The sequence below is a fragment of the Rattus norvegicus genome, chromosome 9 (genome assembly GCF_036323735.1).
Source record: "Rattus norvegicus strain BN/NHsdMcwi chromosome 9, GRCr8, whole genome shotgun sequence".
In the NCBI taxonomy this organism is placed as follows: domain Eukaryota; kingdom Metazoa; phylum Chordata; class Mammalia; order Rodentia; family Muridae; genus Rattus; species Rattus norvegicus.
Window position 1 is genome coordinate 52,838,177 of NC_086027.1, and position 22,464 is coordinate 52,860,640.

Genomic DNA, 22,464 nt, shown 5'->3' on the forward strand with positions numbered 1-22,464 from the left:
ATACATAAGAGACCTCACACTATTCTATTTGCTTATAACTGTATTCATTACAAGCAAAATGACTCTTAGGTAGGTTGGTTCAATACATATGATATCATACAGTTGAGACGTAGTAAACTTGGGGGTAAACACACCCAAAATATGACTGTGCTTTCCCTTTAATATAACACCATGACCAAGAGAGGAACATGGGTCTCCAATGGTGTCCCTGTGAAGCCTTCATAACCAGAGCAGCTAGGGCTGCACTAGAGGACGGGTGGCATGAAATGGGAATTCCAGACACAGATCCAGTGTATCATAAAGTTAGTGTCTATCAAAGGCTGCCACCAAAAGCAGCAACGAGAAGGGTTCTGCCAACAGTTTGTGGCCATAGTAGACAGTCATATAAAAAAATAGCAATTAAAATTAGTTCTTTATGTGGTAAGACAGGAGACCACATAGGTAACATCAGAAAATACAAATAACTTTGTCTGTAACCTGGTAGACAGGGAAGTCTCCTAATTACAACTCAGAATCATAAAGTAAAAACTCAAAAAGAGTAGATACATTGGATTACATGGGACTTTATAAGAGGAGATTCTACAAGGCAAAAACTAGGAAGAACTACTGGAAAGGCAGATATGTCCGTGTCTCAAGTATACAAAGGACACTAGGCAAGGTTAGTGATGACAGAGGCTTGGGGAGGGGAGAGGGAATTCAGTGAATGATAGAACATGTGCTTGGCAGAAATGAAGCCAAGTTCAATCATTGGCACGATAAATAAACAAAAAATAAGCCACCCACCCAACCAGCCTGAAAGCATACAGAATAGGTGAGCCCAGTAGCCTAAACAGGCACAAGGACTCCTACACATAAGGAAGTCTCAGCCTGCCCCAAAGAATGTGCTACACTGCCAAGGACCAAGTCTGGGGGGAAAGCACTGGCCATTTGTCTCAGAGGAATATAAATAACCCTACCAAGAGAGACATGGAAATACCCGGCACATATGCATATATGCTTTCCATAGGAAAGAAAACATTTAGGGCAAAGGACGTTGGAACCAAGCATTTTCTTCTTCTATCAAGCCATGAACAGACATGAAAGAGTCTTGAATACATAGTCAGGTAAAAGCAACCACACTGAAAAGCTACATGTTATATGATTCCAATACATTCCAAGACCAACTATGAAGACAGTACAAGGTTAGTGGCTGCCAGGAGATGGGATGGGGGTTCATGGTGACTAGGTCAAGCCTAGGGACTTTTAAAGCAGTGAAAGCACTCTGTATGCATGGTAGTGGTTACAAGTTACTGTACACTTGGGCAAACCTGTCAAATGGTCATCACCAAGAATGAGCCCTAATGTGAATCCTGACTCTCTTTATTAATGAGGTGTTAATCAAGTTCACTGACTATATCTGAAAAACCACTCTGGTAGAAAATGGTGACCCCACAGTCACAATGGGATTTTAGCACACATTGGTCATGAAGACATATTATGCCATAGCCACTCATTTCCAATGCTGCCAGGCACTCATGATTACAGCCATGTGCCATATATCATTTGGTCTACAGCAAAGGCATGTGAATGCCATGTCCCCTAGTGAGACTGTCATATTAACTGACCAACAGATACTCCAATGATTGTACAATGACAGAAGCACCTAATGGTATATTTCTTAGGACCATGTCAGTAAGTGACATATGTCACTGTGGAACCCACACCCTCCCACTGCAAAAGGCCTAAAACAGCAGGCAGAATGCAGGTGCCATGAGCAGCAACTCCCCAGATGTCCTTACCCAAGCCTCCTGGGCCAGCCAGCAAGAACTCCTGTCTGCCTATCCTCTTGACGATGGGTGGCTTCTCCTCACTGCAGTAGGGAAACAGGTCCTGGGAAAAGCCTGTGCTGTAGTTCAGGATGATGTATTGTGTGGTCAAGGCCAGGCACAAGAAGTAGCCATCCACAGCCACAGCAAGAGGCTGCTCTGTGGTGGACACCTCCTTGACAATCTGTACTCGGTCCTCGTACACCAGAAACATTTGGACGGTCCTACGCTTCACAGAGATGATGCACACCTCCACACAGAAAGGGTCCCCATTCACAGGGTTCTCGTTCACTGCAAATGTTGTAGCCCCTTTGATGCGGGCTCCTGAGGGGACTGGCTCCAGGTTCAGCATGTTAACCAGGGTTATAGAGTTGTCACAGAGCACCAGCAGCCTATTAAGAGCTGAGGCTGCACACAGCTCGTTCACAGGTTTCTTGAAGCCCAGGTGTCTATGTAGCTGTTTGGTGGCAATGAATGTAGCTGTCCCTGTAGGCATGGCCTTCTCCTCCAGCAGGAAGTGGTAAATGAAGCAGTCGTTGGTGCCAACATAGAGATTCCTGCCACAGCACTCCACACACTCAATGCTGATGTGGTCTCTGTCACCCATCAGCAGCTCCCGTTCCACTGCAGAGACCAAGGTGAAGGCCTTGATGTTCATCATGTCTACTGCGTAATCTGTGGGAAGATAGGTAGAGAGTTTCAATCTTACAGGAAGAGGGAAGAAACTGAAACAAGAAGCTGTGAGAGATACACTGATTCCCCATCCATCATTTCAACTGAAGAATCTGACACTGTTAGAAAACAGAAAGAACAGAGTTCCCATGACCAGCTGTGCTGGGAAAGAGTACACATGTGTGCTTAGGATGACTTGACCCTCCACCCATTCCCAACAGAGCTGAAAGTCCCAAAGAATTTTCTCCATGTTCCTGGGAGACATCACACACACACACACACACACACACACACACACACACACACACACACACACACGCACGCACGCACGCACACACACACACGCACACACACGCACACACACACACGCGCACACGCGCACACGCGCACACGCGCACACGCGCGCGCACACACACACACACACACACACGCACGCGCACACAATGTGAGGGATACACTTCTGAAAGAGGCAGTAGGAGCCTCATCAAGCTTCTTTAGTGTCTACATCTGCTTGTATGTGTGTTCAAGAGAGTGGTGGAAACTATGCTCTGAACCCCTCTGTGCGCCTCTCTATGAGGCATGCTCTGGCGTCACACTTGTCTCTAGAATAAGCACATTCACACTGAGTAGCAAAGATCCGCCTCAGTCTCTGATCTTCCAGGTGGTGAGATGAACTAACTGTTCAGTGGATTTGTGAGTAAGTCACCGGTGTGGCAGTCACTGGATAGCCTCACTGGAAGAAAAGCACCCTGGGCTTCCTAAGGTCTCCTCTGACAAGGACTCTGGTTTCACAGTCTACAGATGCAGAAGCCTGTAGAAGGCTTCTCAGGGGTAGAAAGGCAGCTTTCAAGCACAACTTCTAACTCCTGTGAGGGGCAGGAGATCAGCAGATTTAGAGGGAATGTAAAGGCTAATAGATGTGACAGAGACCATACACAGGCCAACACAAGAGAGCTGCCTTCATCACTTTTCGCTACCCAGAGATAGAATGGGATCTCTTTATGAGAAATTAATTCCAGTTTTTTGATACATTACTCTGAAGGTTGAAAGTTAGTTCCTTCAGGGAAAGTGAGGAGTTGAGTTCCAAAATATCTCTAATGTCTTTCCATTCAAAGATTCTATGTCAGTTTTGTGCACCCCCTCCTCTACTAAGTCAATGGCATGTATTTTGCATCAGACTGTGACTCCTTTCCCTGAGCCCAAAAGCCCAAAAGGGAGAACTGTGTGGGGGAATACCTACCAATTGATTTCTATCATGCAAACTCAAGTTGGAATGTCTCTCCCCAGGTCATGAGTTCAAGCTTCATCTTCCTTGGTGTGGTAATGAAAGGTAAAATGACCTTGAGACCAAGGCTTGAGTGTAAGGACCCTAGGTATGGGCTTAGTGCCCTTCACAAAGAGGGCCAAGAGCTGTGTGTCCCTCGTAATGAAGTAGCACAAGGAACCTCTAGGAAGACAGACTCTAACCAGAACGTGTGAGCAATACAGCCCCATTGCTTACACATCACCCAGGCTACAGCACTATGCTGTAGAAAGACAAAAACACTTAGCTTTTCCAGTCTGCATATCTATAAAGTAAATGTAGAAACAGCAGCCCCTATTTCACAAAACTGAGGGAAATTAAATCTGCAGGTATAGTGTTTACTACCTAGCACGTAGCTCTGAAGCTCTTCATTTCACCGAGATGACTAACTCCTTCCTTTGTGATGAGCTCTGCTGCTCTCAGCCACTCAATCTGCTTTACTTCCTAACCAGGGCTCCAAGAAAGGCAATGCTACCATGCTCTGCTCTCAGACATGGCTATCTCACCAACCTGCACTGAAGGACAGAGGAAAACAAACAAGAATTGCTGGTGTGATAACACTCCGAAGGGCAGAAGTGGACTACCACAAGTTCAGTGCCAGCCAGGGCTACACAGTACGACCTTGTCTCATAAAATAAAATACAAGAGTAGGGGAGGGTAAAGGGAAAGAAAGAGGTGAGGCTTCTTACTTCTGGCCCCGATGCAGGCCAGCAATCCCAGCTGCTGGGATAAGGAGGGAAGGTCACACACCAAGGCTGCCTACCTGTCTCTAAACCACAGGACTTCCCAGAGCCCCAGGACAGCTAGAACCCATACGGACCTCTGCAAGTAATTTCTGGGAACACAACTTTCTCTCTTCTTTAAAACAGCACCATCTATTTGTGAAGACCAAACAGAATCACCAGAACCACCTAGACAACCTTCCCACTTAAATGCTAATGAGTAAACCAGAGATACTGAAATGTAGGCTTGGAGACACCTAAGCCTGCAATAACACAAAATAACACAAAATATGTCTTTTTTCATTGGTTGATCAATCAGGGCCGTCTTTTGAGATGGCAGGATAGAATGATTCTGCCATTTAAAATATGAGTTGTATCTCATGCCTTTTGGAAAGGAGAGAGAAACAAGCTTTGGGCACCTACCATCACACTCCTCTTATTTAATGTCATAAAGCAAGTTCTATATAATTCTAGTCTCCGTCTTCCCTCAGCATAGAGATAAACTATACACATTTGTGGTGAAGAATATCATACGTCAAATGCTTCCTGTTTAGTGAAGGGGGTGAGTAAAGAAGAGAGGAGGGAGACAGAACTGTACGGCAAGAACATGTCTATTTAAAAAAAAAAACAAAAACAAAAACTTAATTCTATGGCACTTAAAAACAAATGCAGTACTGTCTCATGATCTGCCAGCTCAAGTCTTGCTGATGACATGTTTTCTAGTCAATATCTTTATTTTTTTTAAAGATTTATTTATTTTATTTATATGAGTGCACTGTAGCTGTTTTCAGACACACCAGAAGAGGGCATCAGATCTCATTACAGATGGTTGTGAGCCACCATGTGCTTGGTGGGATTTGAACTCAGGACCTCTGGAAGAGCAGTCAGTGCTCTTAACCACTGAGCCATCTCTCCAGCCCTAGTCGATATCTTTAAATTAAAAAAAAAAAAATTCAGAGGGCTGGAGAGGTGGTTAAGAGCACTGGCTGCTCCTCCAGAGGAGCCGGGTTCAATTCTCAGCACCCTCACGGCAGCTCACAACCATCTACAGCTCTAGATCCAGGGAGTCGGATGCCTTCTGGGTTTTCTGAGCAACAGGCCTCACATGGTAATAGACATATAGCAAAATAATACTAATAAGTGTTTTTCAATTAAAAACCTGCTCTTTTCTCTCCGTGCTGCAGTTTGAGACAGGGTCTCTCACAGCACAGGTTAGTCTTAACCCCAAGCCACCTCCTTCATTCCCAAGTACTGTGAATATTAGGCATATGTCACCACAGCTGCTAAGTGCCTTCTCTTTTAATTAAGCAATGGTAAATACATGGGAACTAGAAAAATATTGCCTAAAGGCTAAAATAAAGGTCTTTGTATTTGCTTTTTACATCACTTTTTTAAAACTAGTTTTTCGAGAACTTCATACACTGTGTTCTCTACCCACTGAGTTAACTTTGGGTCCTTATTTATTTATTTTACCCATCGAGTAAAATTTGTGCTACCCATATAGTCTTGGATGTGTGTGGCCTTCCAGTGGCCTGTGGCCTACTTACCACTGTAAAAACTCAAACACACACACACACACACACACACACACACTGACCTAGCCTATAAGGAGGCAACAATGCTGCTATTAGACACCAACGGGCTAACACACACATTTATATATAAACATATATAAATGTTTATATATATTTGAGCTATAGAACATGAAGGTATCTAGCTGGTATTGACCAGGAAGCTTCATTCCTATTGGCTGGCTTTCATAGTGTTACTTTAATGCAATGTAACAATCTTAATCACTATTCTCTACCAACTTGAGATTATGCATCTTGTCTTTGAAAGATATTGGCACTAATGATTAAATGTGTCCTCGAAAATGTCCATGTAGGATCAGAGGAATGATCACAAAGTAAAGTTGCTTGTTGTCAAGCCCAGGGACCCGAGTTGGATCCCCAGACCTGACATGGTGGAAGGAGAAAATCAGCTCCCTCAAGCTGTCCTCTGATCTCTACATGCACACTGCAGCAGCATGGCCTTCTCCATAAACATAAGATTTTAAAAAGAAAAGCTAACGTCTTCTTGACTTGGAGACAACAGTTGTGTGGGTTTCTCAGGCCTTGCTTCTCTCTCCTCATGGCCTACAGCCAAGATTGGCAGCTCAGATATGAGGTAGGTTATGAACTACAGAGCACTGGCTATGCTTTGATTTCACGGACACTGCTTCCCAAAGCAAGCACAGGGTTCTCTATGTAAATTCTGTTAAACATTTAAGAATCACATAATACAAATTCTGTGTAAAAAAATTATTCTGAGAATTAATTTTATGAAGCCGATATAAAGCACATCTCTAATGCTATAGCCCACTAGTGCTTTCCTCCAAAAGGGAAATTAGGTCATTCTTTCAAAAAAGCTAAGCATGCCCTTTAGCACCTGAGTCAACCAATCGACAAACACTTAAATTAACATGTGGCTACGTTAGAGTACTCTATTGGCAGTCTGTTTACAGGAAGGTCCACAAGATAGTAATATCTGTTGATTTAACTTTCCACGCCTACAAACTAAAAAAGAAAAATGTCTTTAATAGATGCATAAAATATCAATTGAAATTCAATATTTATGTATTTCAAAAGCTTGCAGAATACTATTCTACTACCTAAAACAAAAAAAAACCCAATAGCCTAAGTTTTAAAACATGTATTTTATTTGTTAATTATATGTGCATCTCTCTCTCTCTCTCTCTCTCTCTCTCTCTCTCTCTCTCTCTCTGTCTTTCTCTCTCTCTCTGTGTGTGTGTGTGTGTGTGTGTGTGTGTGTGTGTGTGTGTGTGTGTGCTGTTACTCACAGAGACCAGGGTGCACAGGATCCACTGGAGCTGGAGTTATAGACACAGGTGATAGGAACCAGACTCAGATCCTTTGTAGGAACACTATGTTCTCTTAACCACTGAGCCATCTCTCCAGACCTAAATAGCAAAACTTTACAATTATTTTCTTTAAAATAACAAAGATGACTGTTATTAGCATCTGTGGTAGGATAAGTGGAGTCCTACTCAAAATGCTGAAGTTCTAGGCTGTGGCACCTTTGTCTCCTAGGCACTGGGATTAAAGGTGTGGTCTACCAAGCCTGGATTTAAGTTGTTCTCTGCCAAGAACTTGGCCTTGAATCTGTTTGTCTTCGCCTCCTGGTGTTAAAGGCTTGTACTACCAAGCCTAGACCTAAACTTGGCTGGGTGGGATCTTGCCCCAAGGTCACTACTCCCTTAATTCAATTTAATATCCCTGAACACAGGATTCAGCTCCATTTCACTTCCTCCAGCCCCTCCCTTTAAAATTCAAACCATGTGGTTTATATTTTTCCTTTCTCAAGCTTGCTACATTTGTTTAAAATGTTCTTTATGAGACTTAACCAGAGAACAAAGTCTATGATGGGCATTTCAGAAACTTCTTTTGTGAATGCAAAATCTGTGTCTCTTTACCTTAGCCTCAGGCAGACTCTTCAGACAAGCGCAAAAAGTAGCCACATTCTTTACCAAAATACCACAAAAACAGTCTCTAGGCCACATATTATAATTCTCTACTAAAACCTCTTGGGGCAGGTCTGCACAATTCAAATCACTCTCAGTAACAAAGTTTTCCATATTCCTACTAGGATAGCCCATTAAGCCCCATATAAAGCATTCTACTGCTTTCCAAATCCACATTATTCAAACTAAAGCATGGTCAGGCCTATCATAATACCCCAGTCCCCAGTACCAACTTCTGTCTTAGTTAGGGTTTTACTGTTATGAACAGATACCAAGACTAAGGCAACTCTTATAAGGACAAAATTTAATTGGGCCTGACTTAGAGGTTCAGAGGTTCAAATGTCCATTATCATCAAGGCAAGAGCATGGCAGTGACCAGACTGGTATGGTGCAGGAGTAGCTGAGAGTTCTACACCTTCATCTGAAGTCTGCTAGCAGAATACTTGCTTCCAGGCACCATGGATGAGGGTCCAATAAGGCCACACCTTCTAATAGTGCCACTGCCTGGGCCAAGCATATACAAACCATCACAGTTATAGCACTCCTTGCATGCTGATTCACTTTGTCTATTTTAAATTGCACTGGGAGTCTGTCAGTATAAAACTAGAAACCTAAACCAACAAACAATATACAAGAAATTATGAAGAATTGACATCAAAGACATACAGCTACTAATATTCAAATGTCTACATGGCATGTCTACAGGGAGATTTACAAAGATTCTATTAAAATTAGTAAGGATTGAGATATTTAATTAAAATTATATCAAAGTAATCTACATTTCTATACATGACAATCATAAATTTTAACTTTAAAATGTGTTCAGTATAATGTATGAATCACCTAACAAGAATGTACAAGATCTCTAAATAAAATCCTTTCCTATACATTAAAGACCTAAATTATAATCTCAGTAGTTTTTTTCTGCAGAAACTGATGAACTACTTTTAAATTTTTAAATGGAAATCCAAGGACCTTGAATTGCTCAAACAATCTTGAAATGGAAGAAAGAAATAGGATGTAGACTTCAGATTTCAGAAACAGCTGTCAAACTACAGTATGTAATTAAAACATAAGGCTAGCCAGGTACTACGATGCCTGACTATAGTCCCACTTATGGTTAGGCAGGAAGATCATTTGTTTTCTAGAAGCTAGAGGCTAGGGGCAACATAATTCATCTCAAAGAGGTAAAGAAAAGAAAGGAAGGAAGGGACAGAAAAACATAAAAGAGTATAAAACAAGTAGGTCAAGCCCATATTGGGAGGAAAAACTGCAATTCATACATCTGGCAATTCACATAAAACACGCATAAGCCAACAGAAAAAAAAAAGAATAACTTATTTTCCACATGAGTAAAAAAAAAAATCAGTAGGACACTTCATAAAACAAGGTACATCGATGAGCAAAAAGAACACAAAAACACAGTCACCATTATTAGACACCAGAAAAACTTCCATTATGCTTCACGAGATTCACGCATGTATTCATACCTACTAGAATAACTACCTTTAAAAAGACTGACACCAAGCTGAACACGCTCACACGTGCCTCCAATTTCAGCATTTGGGAGACAGGGGCAGGTAGATCTCTTGAGTTTGAGGCTAGCCTGGTCTACATAGCAAGTTCCAGGTCAGCCAGAAACTCTGTCTCAGAAAGAAAAAAAGGAAGGAAGGAAGGAAGGAAGGAAGGAAGGAAGGAAGGAAGGAAGGAAGGAAGGAAGGAAGGAAGGAAGGAAGGAAAGAAAGAAAGGGAGAAAGGAAAGGAAAGAAGAGAAAGGAAAAGAGAAGGATTGACATTAAGGTTAAGACTACAGCTCAGTAATAGAACATTTTTTTAAGAGGCCCTGGGTTCAGAACCTGATACTGTTTAAACAAAAGAAAAACAAACAAGAAAGCAAAGGTGGACTCCAAGTGTCAATAGGGACACAGAACAAAGGGAAAGCTCAGGCTTGCTAGGAATAGTTTAAGGTGGCATAATCCCCTTGAAGAGTCTATTCTCTAGTTTCTCTTTTTAACAAAGATAAACATGTAGTATCTGACTACCTCATACATTTTCTTTTTTGTTTTTTGTTTTATTTGTTTGTTTTGTTTAAATAGGTCCTCATATTCATTAAACTGAAGATGCCCTTGAAAGTCTGCAAGTGCCAGGATTACAGGCATGGACCATTCTTAATGTTTCTATATGACTATGCAAGATACACACCATGGTCCTGTTCTTAATAGTCAGAAAACAGAAAACAGATGAGATTAAGAACTCAGGGAATGGGGTTGGGGATTTAGCTCAGTGGTAGAGCGCTTGCCTAGCAAGCGCAAGGCCCTGGGTTCGGTCCCCAGGTCCGAAAAAAAGAAAAAAAAAGAAAAAAAAAAAAAAAAAGAACTCAGGGAACACATCTGAGCTAAGCACTTATTGTCAGAGCTGTCTTCCCAGCCTAGTCATTTGTGACACATTTATAGTAGAATGCTAGGTTAGGAAGACATGGGTAAAAACAATACATTGGGTAGATGTCAAAAACACTGTGGGAGACAGTTCAGCAGGTAAAAACATTTACCACTGGGTCTTGGGTGGTGAAGGAAATACACAACTCCTACAAGTTTTCTTTTGACTTCCACACACATGGTGCCCTGGCATGCATGTGCCCTCACATATGTAAACACAAAAATAAAATAATAAAACGCTGTGTATTCTATACATTTCCACGTACATAAATTTCAAAAGTAGACAGCACGGATTTGTGTTGCTCTCACTCGAAAAGTACTTACTTTAGGGGTAGGGTGACTAAATGGCGAATGACAAAAGCGACTCTCTGGGGTTCAGGAAGAGTCTGTATCTTGTTTAAGGTGTCTGGTGTCACAGTATGGAGATTTGCTGTCTTAGATTCTTTTCTATTGCTGTGACCAAACACCATGACCAAGGCAACTTGCAAAAGAGTTTATTTAAAGCTCACAGTTTCAGAGGGTTAGAGATCACGACCACTGTGGTGAGATGCAAAGCATGAGGGAAGGGAAGGAAAGAAGGGGTGGGTGTGTTGGGGGAGAGAAGGTGTTAACTGGGATTCGCATGGGCTTTTAAAACCCCAAAACCCACTTCCAGGAATACACCCCCTAATCCTTCCCACTAGAGACCAAACATTCAAATATATGAGTCTATGGAGATCATTCTCATTCACACAAGCACACTGGTCAAAGTTCATTAACCTACGCGGTGACATGTGTCCTTCATTAGGCAGGCATACCTGCATACCTAACATACATGGTGGGGAGTTCCAGGTCAGCCTAACCTACATGAGAAGACTGCCTCTTGAAACAAGAAGGGACTCCCATTTTTGACCGAAGATATCTGGCTGTAATGGGAAACTAGTAAAATGCCATTATAGGCCAAGCACACACACAGGTTTTCCCACCCCTGAGAAGGTGAGTTGCCGTAATAATCAGGAATTATATTCTGCAGATTATCCCTGAAAGAAAGGGATCTGATTTTATGCCCCTGAATAAACAGAGAACATGGAAATTGCATGTGGATGTAAAAACACGGGCACAGTGAAAACTGTAATGTCAGTGGAGGTTCCAAACTGCTAAACCTGTTCTAGCATTTTCTGTGGAGCTCTTGATGTGTCTGGGTAAGCTGATGGCTCTCCCCACGGAATTCATTTTATGTTGACAAAGAGACAAGCAAGAAGGGAACACTGATCCTGTCTGGGGTGAGAGAGAACTGGAAATACCCCAGCTTTCCTCCACAAGACACAGTGTAACAAGAAAATGATCTATAGGTACAAAACAAGGTTGAATCCACTCATGGGGAGTTTCATGGGAAGAAATAAATCCAGGGGTGATGGGGCTGGGAACAGGCAGGTGATAGATTTCTGAGGTATCAGAAAGTTTAGTTTCCTGAACTGAATGTTGCTCTCATTATTCACTACATCTTTACAGATTACAGGTATTTTTCTGTTATTAAGCATTAATTTTAAAGCTTTTAATATATATTAATCATATAATTGGTTCTATTTTGTTTTAAAATCTTTTTATGTATATATGGGTATGTGTATGTGTAACTCACACATATGCATTTCATGTGTGAGCACAAGTATGTTCGGGCCAAGACACACACGTGGAGGTGAGAGGACAACCTCAGATGTTGGTCTCTGCCTTCCACCTTGAAGGCACCTCGTAAGCTAGCTAACCCATGTGTATTAGTTAGGATTCTCCAGAGTCACAGAACTTATGGAATATCTGTCTATATTGAGGAGATTATTATGATGACGTACAGTCACCTCTCCAACAATGGGCAGCTGTGAATGGCAGTCCAAGGATCTAGTAGTTTCTCAGTCCCACAAGGCTAGTTGTTACAGCTGCTCTTCTGTAGAAGTAGGTTCCAACAGATGTGCTGGCAAGTAAATGCAAGCCGTGAAGAAGAGTGAATCTTCCTTCTTCCAATGTCCTTATGTAGGTCTGCAGTAGAAGGTCTGTACCACCACGCCTGGATCTGGGACTTGTTTTGTCCCAGGCTGACCTTGAACTCAGAGATCTCCTGGCCTTAGTCTCCTGGGATTAAAGATGTGTACCACCTTGCTTAGGCCTAAGCTTTTCATGGCCACTTTGCCTCAAGATCTGGATCCCAGGTGAGCCCTCCAAGTCTGGATGGCAGTTCATTCCAGATATAGTCAGGTTGACAGCCAGGAATAACCATTGCACCTCGCATCCTCCTGTCTCTAGCTCCCATTTTGTCATGGGTGTACTGGGATTACAGACGTACACTACTATGCCTGGTTTTATGTGGATCCTGCAGATTTGAACTCAGATCCTCGTGTTTGTGTGGCAAGCGCTTTGGCTCACTGAGCCATCTCCCCAGTCCTCGTTGTAACATTTACATAAGAATATGATGTATTTTGACTGGTCAATAGTGATATCACTGTTGTGGGGGTAACCATCCATTTTCTAATTAGATTTAATCATTAATTTTTATAATACATATTTATAAAATATTTACTTTCCCAAACTAGTTTAATGTTACGAATTAAAAAAAAAAAAGAATCCATTCAGTAAACTTACTAGATTTCACAACTTGCACGATTTTCATTTAAAATTTCATTTCATGCAAGCATATAATTATCACATATATAACTGACTCACAATTTCTGTTCATCTAAATCCAGTACTTTGTTTGCATTAAATCCACTTTTAAGGGCCATTTCTCAAATACCAAAAAGTCATTTTGGTATTTTCTCATTCCATGGTAAGTTTTGTTTTATTTTGTTCTAGTTTTTGGCTTATGGAGTTATACTAAAAGTGAACAGAAATCAAATGGTCATTCTGACATTTGCACCGAAGTTCAGTAGGAGGGAAAGGCAGGTAGTAATGTGGACCCTGTAACCAGAATGGTAGGTCATTCTGGTCTTTAAGGTGATTTGTAAAGAAAGGGATAGACCAAACAATGCTTTTTCTGCAGGGAAAAAAGAGATAAAGAGATAAAGGCAAGGCTGCCCTCGGAGAGATGGAGATAAAGGGGAGGGTAGGAGAAGGGAGGAGAAGGAGCAGGGGAGAGAAGGGGGAAAGAGAGATAGAGACAGGGGGATTTCTTTTCTAGAAGGAACTGGTCAGATGTACATGTCCAGAGTCACAAAGTAGGAAACAAAACTGTCCATGGCAAGGCCCCTTTAGTGTTCTGGGGCTTCTGTGGTGGGTTTAAGTTCTTTACTGAATTACTTTGGGAGGCGATTTGTCTGCATTTGAGGGTATTAACTTAGCATCCATCTAGATAATACCTTGAAGTTAAAAGCTTTTCAAAGACAGGGGTTTAAAGTCTCACCAGTAGGATACCCCTCAGTCTCAGCTACGTAGAGATTGAAGCAGGATGACTACTTGAAGACACACATTCAAGACAAGCCTAGGCCCCACACACACACACACACACACACACACACACACACACACACACACACACACACACATACACACACACACGAATGAGGAAAACGGGGACGCTTGTGCATCTGGACTGGAACAATAAACGTTAGTTTTTTTAATTTAAAAAATGATGCGTATAAATGCATGTCTACTTGTTTATGCTATGTGTATGAGGTGCTTGCAGAGGCCAGGGAGCTTTGGATCCTCTGGCTCTGGAATTACAGGAAGTTATATGTTACTGATGGTGAGTCCTCTGGAAGAACAGCAAGTATTCTCAACCATTGATGCATTTCTGCAGCCTGGAAGCTGATTCCTCATACGGTCAGAACTAGAGTCTGAGCTCTGAGAGCAACAGCCAGGGGAGATGTTTGGAGCATGAGCACTGGGGCTGGGAAAGGTCAAAGCACCCTGAAAAGACAGAGTCCCCAGAACTCAAGTGTCCTACGTGAACAATGGCAGTGGGAATAGTATGTGGCAGACACTCCCAGTGTCAACTGACGATTTGAGTGCTGGCTGTGGCCTCGCCACCTCCTTGTAATCATTGAGTCGGCGTAGGGTTTGCACCCCACTGTAGGTTTCCCCAGCACTGACATCTAGCTGCCTGAGGAGAAGAGGGTAGTTCAGATGGCTTGATCAACCACCATTTGGAAATCTGGTATTTGGAATGTGGAGAGCTAAGGCTCTAGTCCAGGCATCTTAACTCCAGAGCACAGGCCCTTTCAAGAAGGTGTGGTGTGTGTACATAACATACATAGTGCAAAGGCTGTTCCAAGCCTGACTGGGTACCAGGCAATGCATTCCTGAGAACATCTTGGCTAAACCCCATGAGAGCCCCAAGCACTGGGTTGGCTGTAGTTATTTCTAATTCACTTCATTCTTTCCCTCCTTTTCTTGCTCACGTCCCTCTTTGTAGTGTGTGTGTGTGTGTATGTGTGTGTGTGTGTGTGTGTGTGTGTGTGTGTGTAGGGGTGCTCTTTTTTTGTCTAAGACAACTGTAGCCTAGGGTAGCCTCTAATTCAAGCTGATCCTCCTGTCTCACCTTCTTGAGCACTGGGATTACAAATGTACAGCACCAGGCCTGGGTTCTCTGCTTTCTGAGACAGGATCTTGTCATGTAGCACAGGCTAGTCTCAAACATAGAAATCTTTTGATTTAGTCACTTGAGTGCCGGGATTGCCTCGCTTCCTTCCTTACAACAACTCTGGGAAGAGAAGGGATGGCAGAGAACTGTCCTCTGATTTGTGTAATGGTACTCAGCTACACAGGGGCCCTAGTTTGTTTCCAACTGCACGCTTCCCAAGTTCTACTGACTGAGGGGACAAGCTGACTTCACTTCCTCTGACCTAGTCTTTCTGACTACAGCAACAATTCTATAAAGTAGAGGTCTTCTATTTCAAGTCATCCTTCCAGGTGACTGGCCAGTTGGAATTGGTCCTAAAGTGATTCCTGAGATCAGCGGGGCTCTTAGTACCCTGCTGTGAATCCCAAAGATAAATTCTATGACTCCACCTGTCTTGTTGAGACTCAGACACTTCCCATCAAATCAGGATATATATTTACCTGGCATAAAGTGTTCTTGCTGAAAAGCACCCCAGTTTAGGGACTCAATCTTGAGATTTGCTAGAAGTCAACAGCAAATATATTAGCTTGTAACCAGGCAACATTTGATCAACACAAGTACGGAAGAGACAATAAAAAGCTGAGCACGAAAAAAATAAGTAAATAAAAATAAATAAAATAAAATAAAATAGATAGTCATAGAATACACTGGCCTGTTCCAGTGACCTAACAGAGATAGAGGGAGGGAGAAGATAGAGGAGAAAAGACAGTTATGGTTTAATATGCCTTGATAATACCCTGGCACACATCTATATCTAATTACTCCTAGCTTTGCTGCCACAAATGGTAAAAATATAAAAATACAAGTTGTCCTCTAATTCATGGGTTCCATGTCTGAATGCATGGATACGGGGTTCTATTGAACTCTATATCGAAAGCATTAGACATACGTGATATAATGTGTATCACGCTAAGCTGCTACATGTTACATACAATTACTGCAGCATCTTATATTCTATAAAACATAAGCCCTACAGAGTAGGTATCCATGGAGAGCCCTGGAACCCAAATCCATAGATACTAAGAATGACGGTGTATACATATTTGTACATCACATATGCATACTATATATTCACCTACAGTGAATATACACTACAGTTACCATACAAACACTGTGTACCCATGTAGGACTAGTGTGTACCTAGGATATCATATACATCCTAAATGAGTTTCATCAATGGTTATAACCAAAGAAGCAAGGGGGGAGAGGTAGTGGGAAGGAGAGGGGTGGTAATAGGGATCTCTGGGCACTTCCCACCTAACACTGTCCTCAACACAGAACCTTCAAACACTAACAAAGAATTATCACATGCCTATGAGATTTCGGGCAGTTATCTTACTCACATTATTTTTGTTGAATTTTTAATTTATTCTACAGCAGCCACCTGACTATGAAGACAACAATCTTGATCTTGAATCTTCATGTAGACTTCTAAGGGGATTTTAAGGCAGGAAGCACTCAGCCTCATGTGGGTAGCCCCAGACTGAGTTGTTAGTTTTGCACTCATTTTGTAGTCAAATATTTTTCAGTATAGTAAAACAGGCTGGGTATACCACAGAGGAGATGAGTTCTAACATCTGAGCCAAATCATTCTGCAGGACCCAAACACCTGGTCACCACAAATGATGACTTTAATGTCTTTCTAACGAGGACTGGATCCTGACCAAAACAAGATGCTTAACTCATTCATTGAGATTGCTTTAGTTTCCATAAAGGATCAAAAGTTTAGCATTAAGAATAAAAGCTGTTAGTAATTGTTAAAAAGCAGAAATGTTAATTGCAAATCAGTTCTAGAAAATACATGTATTGTTTTCAAAACCTTTCCTGTGCACTTGTGCTGGGCCCCTACTCACTTGGGCAAGATTAAGAAAAACAAAACAAAACAAACAAACAAACAAACAAACAGGGTCTCATGTAGCCAGCCCAAGTTACCCTCTAACTTTCTATGTAGTTAAAGAAGACCTTGAATTCCAGATCCCTTTGCTTCTCTCTCCAAATGGAGAAATTACAGCCTCTACACCTGGCTTTATGCAGTACTGGAGATAGACCTGAGGTCTTCAGTCATGCTAGGCTGGCAGTCTACCCACTGAGCCACATCCCCAGGCCCCATTCTTGCTTTTTAAATAGCAAGATCCAGGCTTTTTTACAGTTCTACAACTGAAGAAGCTGCTTGTGAAGCACAGTACCTTTGTCTCTAGAGAGTTTAGGCCAAAGCTGAATTGGCCGTGCAAGCCTGCAATAATGTCCCCAACTCTAGGACCAGAAGACTTCCACTCAGATATGGTGGGAGGAAGGAATGCAGACAAAATAAGGCCAAGAGTCGTACCAAGTCTAACCAATGAGCTGAACATGCATGCCTTGTCATGTACGGTGAACTGAAATCCAGAATCCACAGCCTAACTCCACAGTAAAACCTCCAGGGGGTCAGCGATTGCTCAGATCACTGAACTAGGAGTTTTCAGAATGGAAGCATGGCCTTAACATTCTCATTTTTATTAGTGAACACTTAATGCATTTTTGTTAGGTGTCAGCTCTTGAGATAGATGCCTCCCATGAATATCTCCTTATGAGAATCCATACACCTTCTGTAAAATCAGCCCTATTGTGTGAATAGGGCAGCAAGACAAGGCCTTGAGTAACCTAGGTTGGTATCAATACATAGTCATGGATGGCTGCTGATGGTCCTGAATTCCCTGTCCTTCTACCTCTATCTCCTAAATGCAGGTTCCACCACACCTTGCTATTAGCCCCATTTTGATCAGGGAAATGGCATCCAAAGGTCACTGTTGGGAAGTGACCGGAGTGGGATTTAATTTCACAGCCTCACCCTCATCATGGCCATGGAGTGTGGTGAACCAGGGTCTGAGAAGGTGCTGAGACAGGTCTGTGAGCTGGGTCTTGGGGATTCTGGTCAAGCACTGCCTTTTACTACACACCAAAGTGACAGTTGCTTGGTTAGCAGAAATGAGAGGAAAAAGAAAAGGAAGCAGCTGTCCAAATATCTCTTCCTGGACCTTGGAGCTGTGAGTCCTCAGCTTGCTGACCAAGAAAGAATCATGCCCACCAGCACGTGGGTGCAGCAGGCACCACACCAGCCAGTCTCTGCCTAGCCATCTCCTGTTAGTAGCAGGCAGGACCCCCTCCCAGGGCAGCCTTACCCTCCTCCAACACTCCTCTGTGTCTTCTCTTGCCACCACATTAACACTACTTGCCCTCCTGACCCAGCACGCCCTATCCGAAGCACATGAGTGCTCAATCGTATCTGCCCAGACTAAGAAGCACAGTGTGAACTCTGTTTCAGCATCTAAACTGTAACCCCAGAGCAGCAACCTCTCATACTCAACCAACAACCCTTTGACAGAAGCAACACCAAGAGGCAACTCGGGCAGCCTCATGAAGCAGGGGAAATCAGGCAGAAGCAAAGGAAAGGAAAAGTTCCCTGGGGTGCAGCTCCCAGTCCCTGACCCTGCGGTAAAGACTGGGGCCAGGGACCCGAACATAGGCCTCCGCGTCCGGTTCAACACTCCCCTATCTATTCTCCTAGTCTCTCAGTTCAGACCCAAGCCTGACCCCAATTTCAACTTCTAATTCACAGACCTCAGCAAACTTCAATTACATCACGCACCCCAATCCTTCCACCTGAAGGGTGGAGGAACACCGGCACGATCCTTTCCGATCCCGATCTTTCTCCCCAGAAACGCAAGTTCAAGGACGAGGTCTCTCGGAGTCTCCGCTTCCTTACCCTGACACACCCCCAGATCACAGTGTACACAGTGACCCCGCACGGTGACCACCCCTGGGTCCCCAAAGCCCGCACGCCGGTCCCCAGCAGCACACCTGGCCCAGTCATGCAGGCACTCGCCTGCTCCCGCCCCGCTGCACCTGCGCGGGCGTCCGTCAGAGCCGGTCGCGCACCCGCCGCTCCTGCAGGCCGCCCCCCGCTTCTCACCGGCGTAGCGCAGCCGTCCCGCGCCGCCCGCGGCCTGGGGCACCGCCGCCCGCTCTGGCCGCGGCTCCTGGGCTGCCGGCCCCGCCGCCGCCGCTTCCCGTCACGTGGGCCGCCGCCCGGCGCCGGCGGAGGGCGGGCGCTCGCCGGTGCCCAGGCCGCCGCGCGCCGCTGGGGGGCTCCGCGTCAGGACCCGGCGGTCGGGAAGGCGGGCGGGCGAGCGCGCGCCGGCGAGTGCGCAGGCGGCGCAGACCCCGACCGCAGCCCTCGGGAGGGGAGCGTCTCCGCCTCCCGCCTGGGAAGCGCCCCTTGCCTTCTCGACTGCCCACTCCATGGCTGGCTACTGCACAGCTCCGCTGGTCAGGTGGAAGCTCGGAGAAACGCTCCTAGACAGATGGGTAGACAGACTAACAGCCCGGTCCCGACTTGCGGGCGAGGGGTGCTTGCTGGACTTCAGTGTGCCAATGAGAATGGGTGGCACAGCACTTCGGTTCCTAGGCCTACTGCTAGTCCAGGCAGGAGGAATGCTAGACCCGGAGGGGAGGAGCATATTTGCATGCTATCCCTTCCTAGCTGGGAGTCCCAGGGCAATTCCACACACTTATTTTTGGGCAGTCCACCAATGACCACTCCTTTAATCCTTCCGTATAGAATGAAAACTCAGTTTCACGATTAAGAGTTAGGAAGCTCTTCATCAGTGCTGCCACTGCACAAAAATGCCAGGTTTCTCCAGTTATTTCCCTTGACTTGAGAACCCATTAAAGAGGTGGCTTTAGGGTACCCTCCCACCCCCACTGCCGACCCTGTCCTCAGAGTTTGTAGGAAAGATACCATCCTAAGCCCCAGAGTGGATAATAAGACTTACTATTCTGTAGCCTTGTTTCGAAGGAGGAAGGCATGTAGGGGTGGGGACCAAAATATCAGCTACTGAGGGAACCTCCACTGATGACTATAGACCCCAAGTTCAGTGTAGTTTAATTTCTACCTTGTCGTACCCTTATGAGATACGCACTTAAATTCCCCTATTTTACTGAGGCAAAAAGACAAAATGACTTATCCTGAAGCTTACACTAGTAAGGGTCAGAGCAAGAACTCAAAATGTGTTTGTAACATGAAATTAAGTCCTACTGATTAAATAGTTTATGGGACAACTTTTACATTCCACTCTAGATGATCCAGGAGTGAAGATAAATACTGTCAAAAAAAAAAAAGAGGTATATCAGAAACAATTATTTTCTTTACGAGGAGGCTTACCACAGGATTTTTAAAATAGCAAGCTCTATTGTTGAAACATCTGTTCTTGGGACACTGATTCACCTACATCGCAAATAACAGCCCCCTTTAGGTAATGCCTGGCCTGTGAAACATGCTTAGGATCTTCATATGCTAACTAATTCTTCACATTGTTTCTGCTGGGTCCATTTAAACACAGTGAATTTTTGGAAAGTTTTACTTTTATTATATATGTATGAGTACTTTTTCCTACATATATGTGTGTGTACCATGTGTGTACAGTAGCACACAGAGGTCAGAAGAAGGGATCAGATCTGAAACTGGAGTTACAGATGGCTGCGAGCCAGGTTGGTGTTGGGAACCAAACTCAAGTCCTCTGCTGAGTCATCTCTATCCTCTCAGATGAATTTTAATTCATTTATTAATATTTTTTAATAATACAGGGTCTATCAGACACTGTAAGGTTATTTCATGGGAAGTGAAAAGGTGGTTCTGATAGAAAACTAAAGAAAATGGAGTATTTCATAAATACAATTGTGTGGGGCAGCAGTTGCCAAACACTTCCAAAACTTAACATCCTCTGTCTGTCTTGTGTTATGTACCTCATGTCTATCAAGCTCACTGTTCTGTCTTCCTGCACACAGAAAGCACTCAGCCAGTTAAAAGAGTTGGGTGACTTAATGCACTAACTTATCTTTCAGTGCAATTAATAGCGATGCTGGGGTGAAAGCTGGGAACCTCTTCATGCTGAGAATGTCCTTTACCACATAGCAATGTTGTTAACCCCAGAGGGCTTTAATGCTAATATTCCCTTATTCTAACACATACACATTCTTAAGAATATATTTAACACATTTGGTGCATAACTAATACTTAACATGTTAGGATATCACTTTTAAGGACCAGGTTAAGCAAAGTTACATGTATGATTTGAAAAGTAAACATAGTTTCTGATAGTTTTGAAAGATTTTATTTGTATAATATTAGCTCATTTAATCACACACACACACACACACACACACACACACACACACACACAGAGTCATATACTGGTACTTTAGCTCTAGCCCAATAAAATTTTCAGTTATTACTCAAATCAATGATTTCCTGAGCAGCACCTGCATGCAAGTGCTATACCAGAGGCTAAGTCAGACTCTGTCTCTGGGGGTTTACTGTCTTGAAAACCACTAAATTAGAGAGATAGGTGCAAGAAAAAAAATACCTAACCAAACCACAAGGTTAAAAAATAACATACTGTGCGTGCTGTAGAGGTTTGGTGACAATGGAGCCCAGGTGGGATGTACCTAAGAATCATTCAGCACAAACCTAATACTTCTTGCTGTGTGGCAGACACTGTTCTTAGAGCTGAAGAGCCAGAGATAAGAGGAGGTACCCTAGGAGAAAAGGACCTTGGTCTGAATTTAAGCATGTCCCCAAATCCCTGTAGAAACATGTACCTCGGTATAACAGAATTAAGAGGCAAATCCTCTAGGATAAAGCCCAGAGGCAGGATTATCAAGGAAGTGCAGCCCGGCATCTTTCTGCCAAGTGCCAAATAAGGACACTGTGAGAAGTCTCCCTCTCTGCGGAACAGACGATCACTAAAGCTTACAGTACCTTGGCTCTCCCAGATTCAAGGACTGTGAGAACTGTCTCTGGGATCTGAAGCCACCTAGTTAGTACTCATCAATGTGTCTGCACACATGAAGACACCGGGGTTACAGGAAAAAAAAACCAGTCATTTTAGTAAGTAAATGCATCCTCACCATGTGCTGAGGAGTGAGAAACTGCACCATTACAATTAATAGTGTTATAAATACTGATAGCTAAGAACACAAATCCAGAATGTGAAGTACTTCATTTTGAAGCTCCTTGCTTTAAGCTCAGATATATGGTTGACAAACAGCACATATTTGTAGGAGAAATGCTAGCTGTTCCTGCAGAGTACCCAGGCTCAATTTCCAACATCTACATGGCCACTTACAACCGACTATAACTCCAGGTTCAAGAAATCAAATGCCCTATTCCTGCCTTAATGGACACGAGGTACATACAAAGTCCACAGGAAAAAAAGCAGAAAACACACCCACAGACTAAATAAATAAATGATAGATAAATGTATAGCATACCTTAAATATTACTTTACAAAGAGAATCTATACCCAAAGTCCTTAGTGAATATTTTCCCCTTATTCATCCTACGAACATTTTCATTTATAATTTTGTGAGTCAAGGTTTCACTAT

General features: G+C 43.3%; 1 protein-coding gene across 7 annotated transcripts in view; it reads right to left on the reverse strand.

The window, feature by feature from the left end:
- Tgfbrap1 (transforming growth factor, beta receptor associated protein 1) overlaps positions 1–22,464 on the reverse strand; it is a 50,355-nt gene that overhangs the window by 25,090 nt on the left and 2,801 nt on the right. For 2 of the 7 annotated variants that reach the window (NM_001106907.2, XM_039083260.2), the window contains exon 3: positions 1,779–2,480. In NM_001106907.2, coding sequence (NP_001100377.2) covers positions 1,779–2,480 — 702 coding nt within the window. Of the gene's footprint in view, positions 1–1,778; positions 2,481–7,341; positions 7,462–18,879; positions 19,081–22,464 lie in introns of those variants that run through there. The other 5 variants (XM_039083262.2, XM_006244791.5, XM_006244792.5 and 2 more) reach the window with 5 other exon arrangements.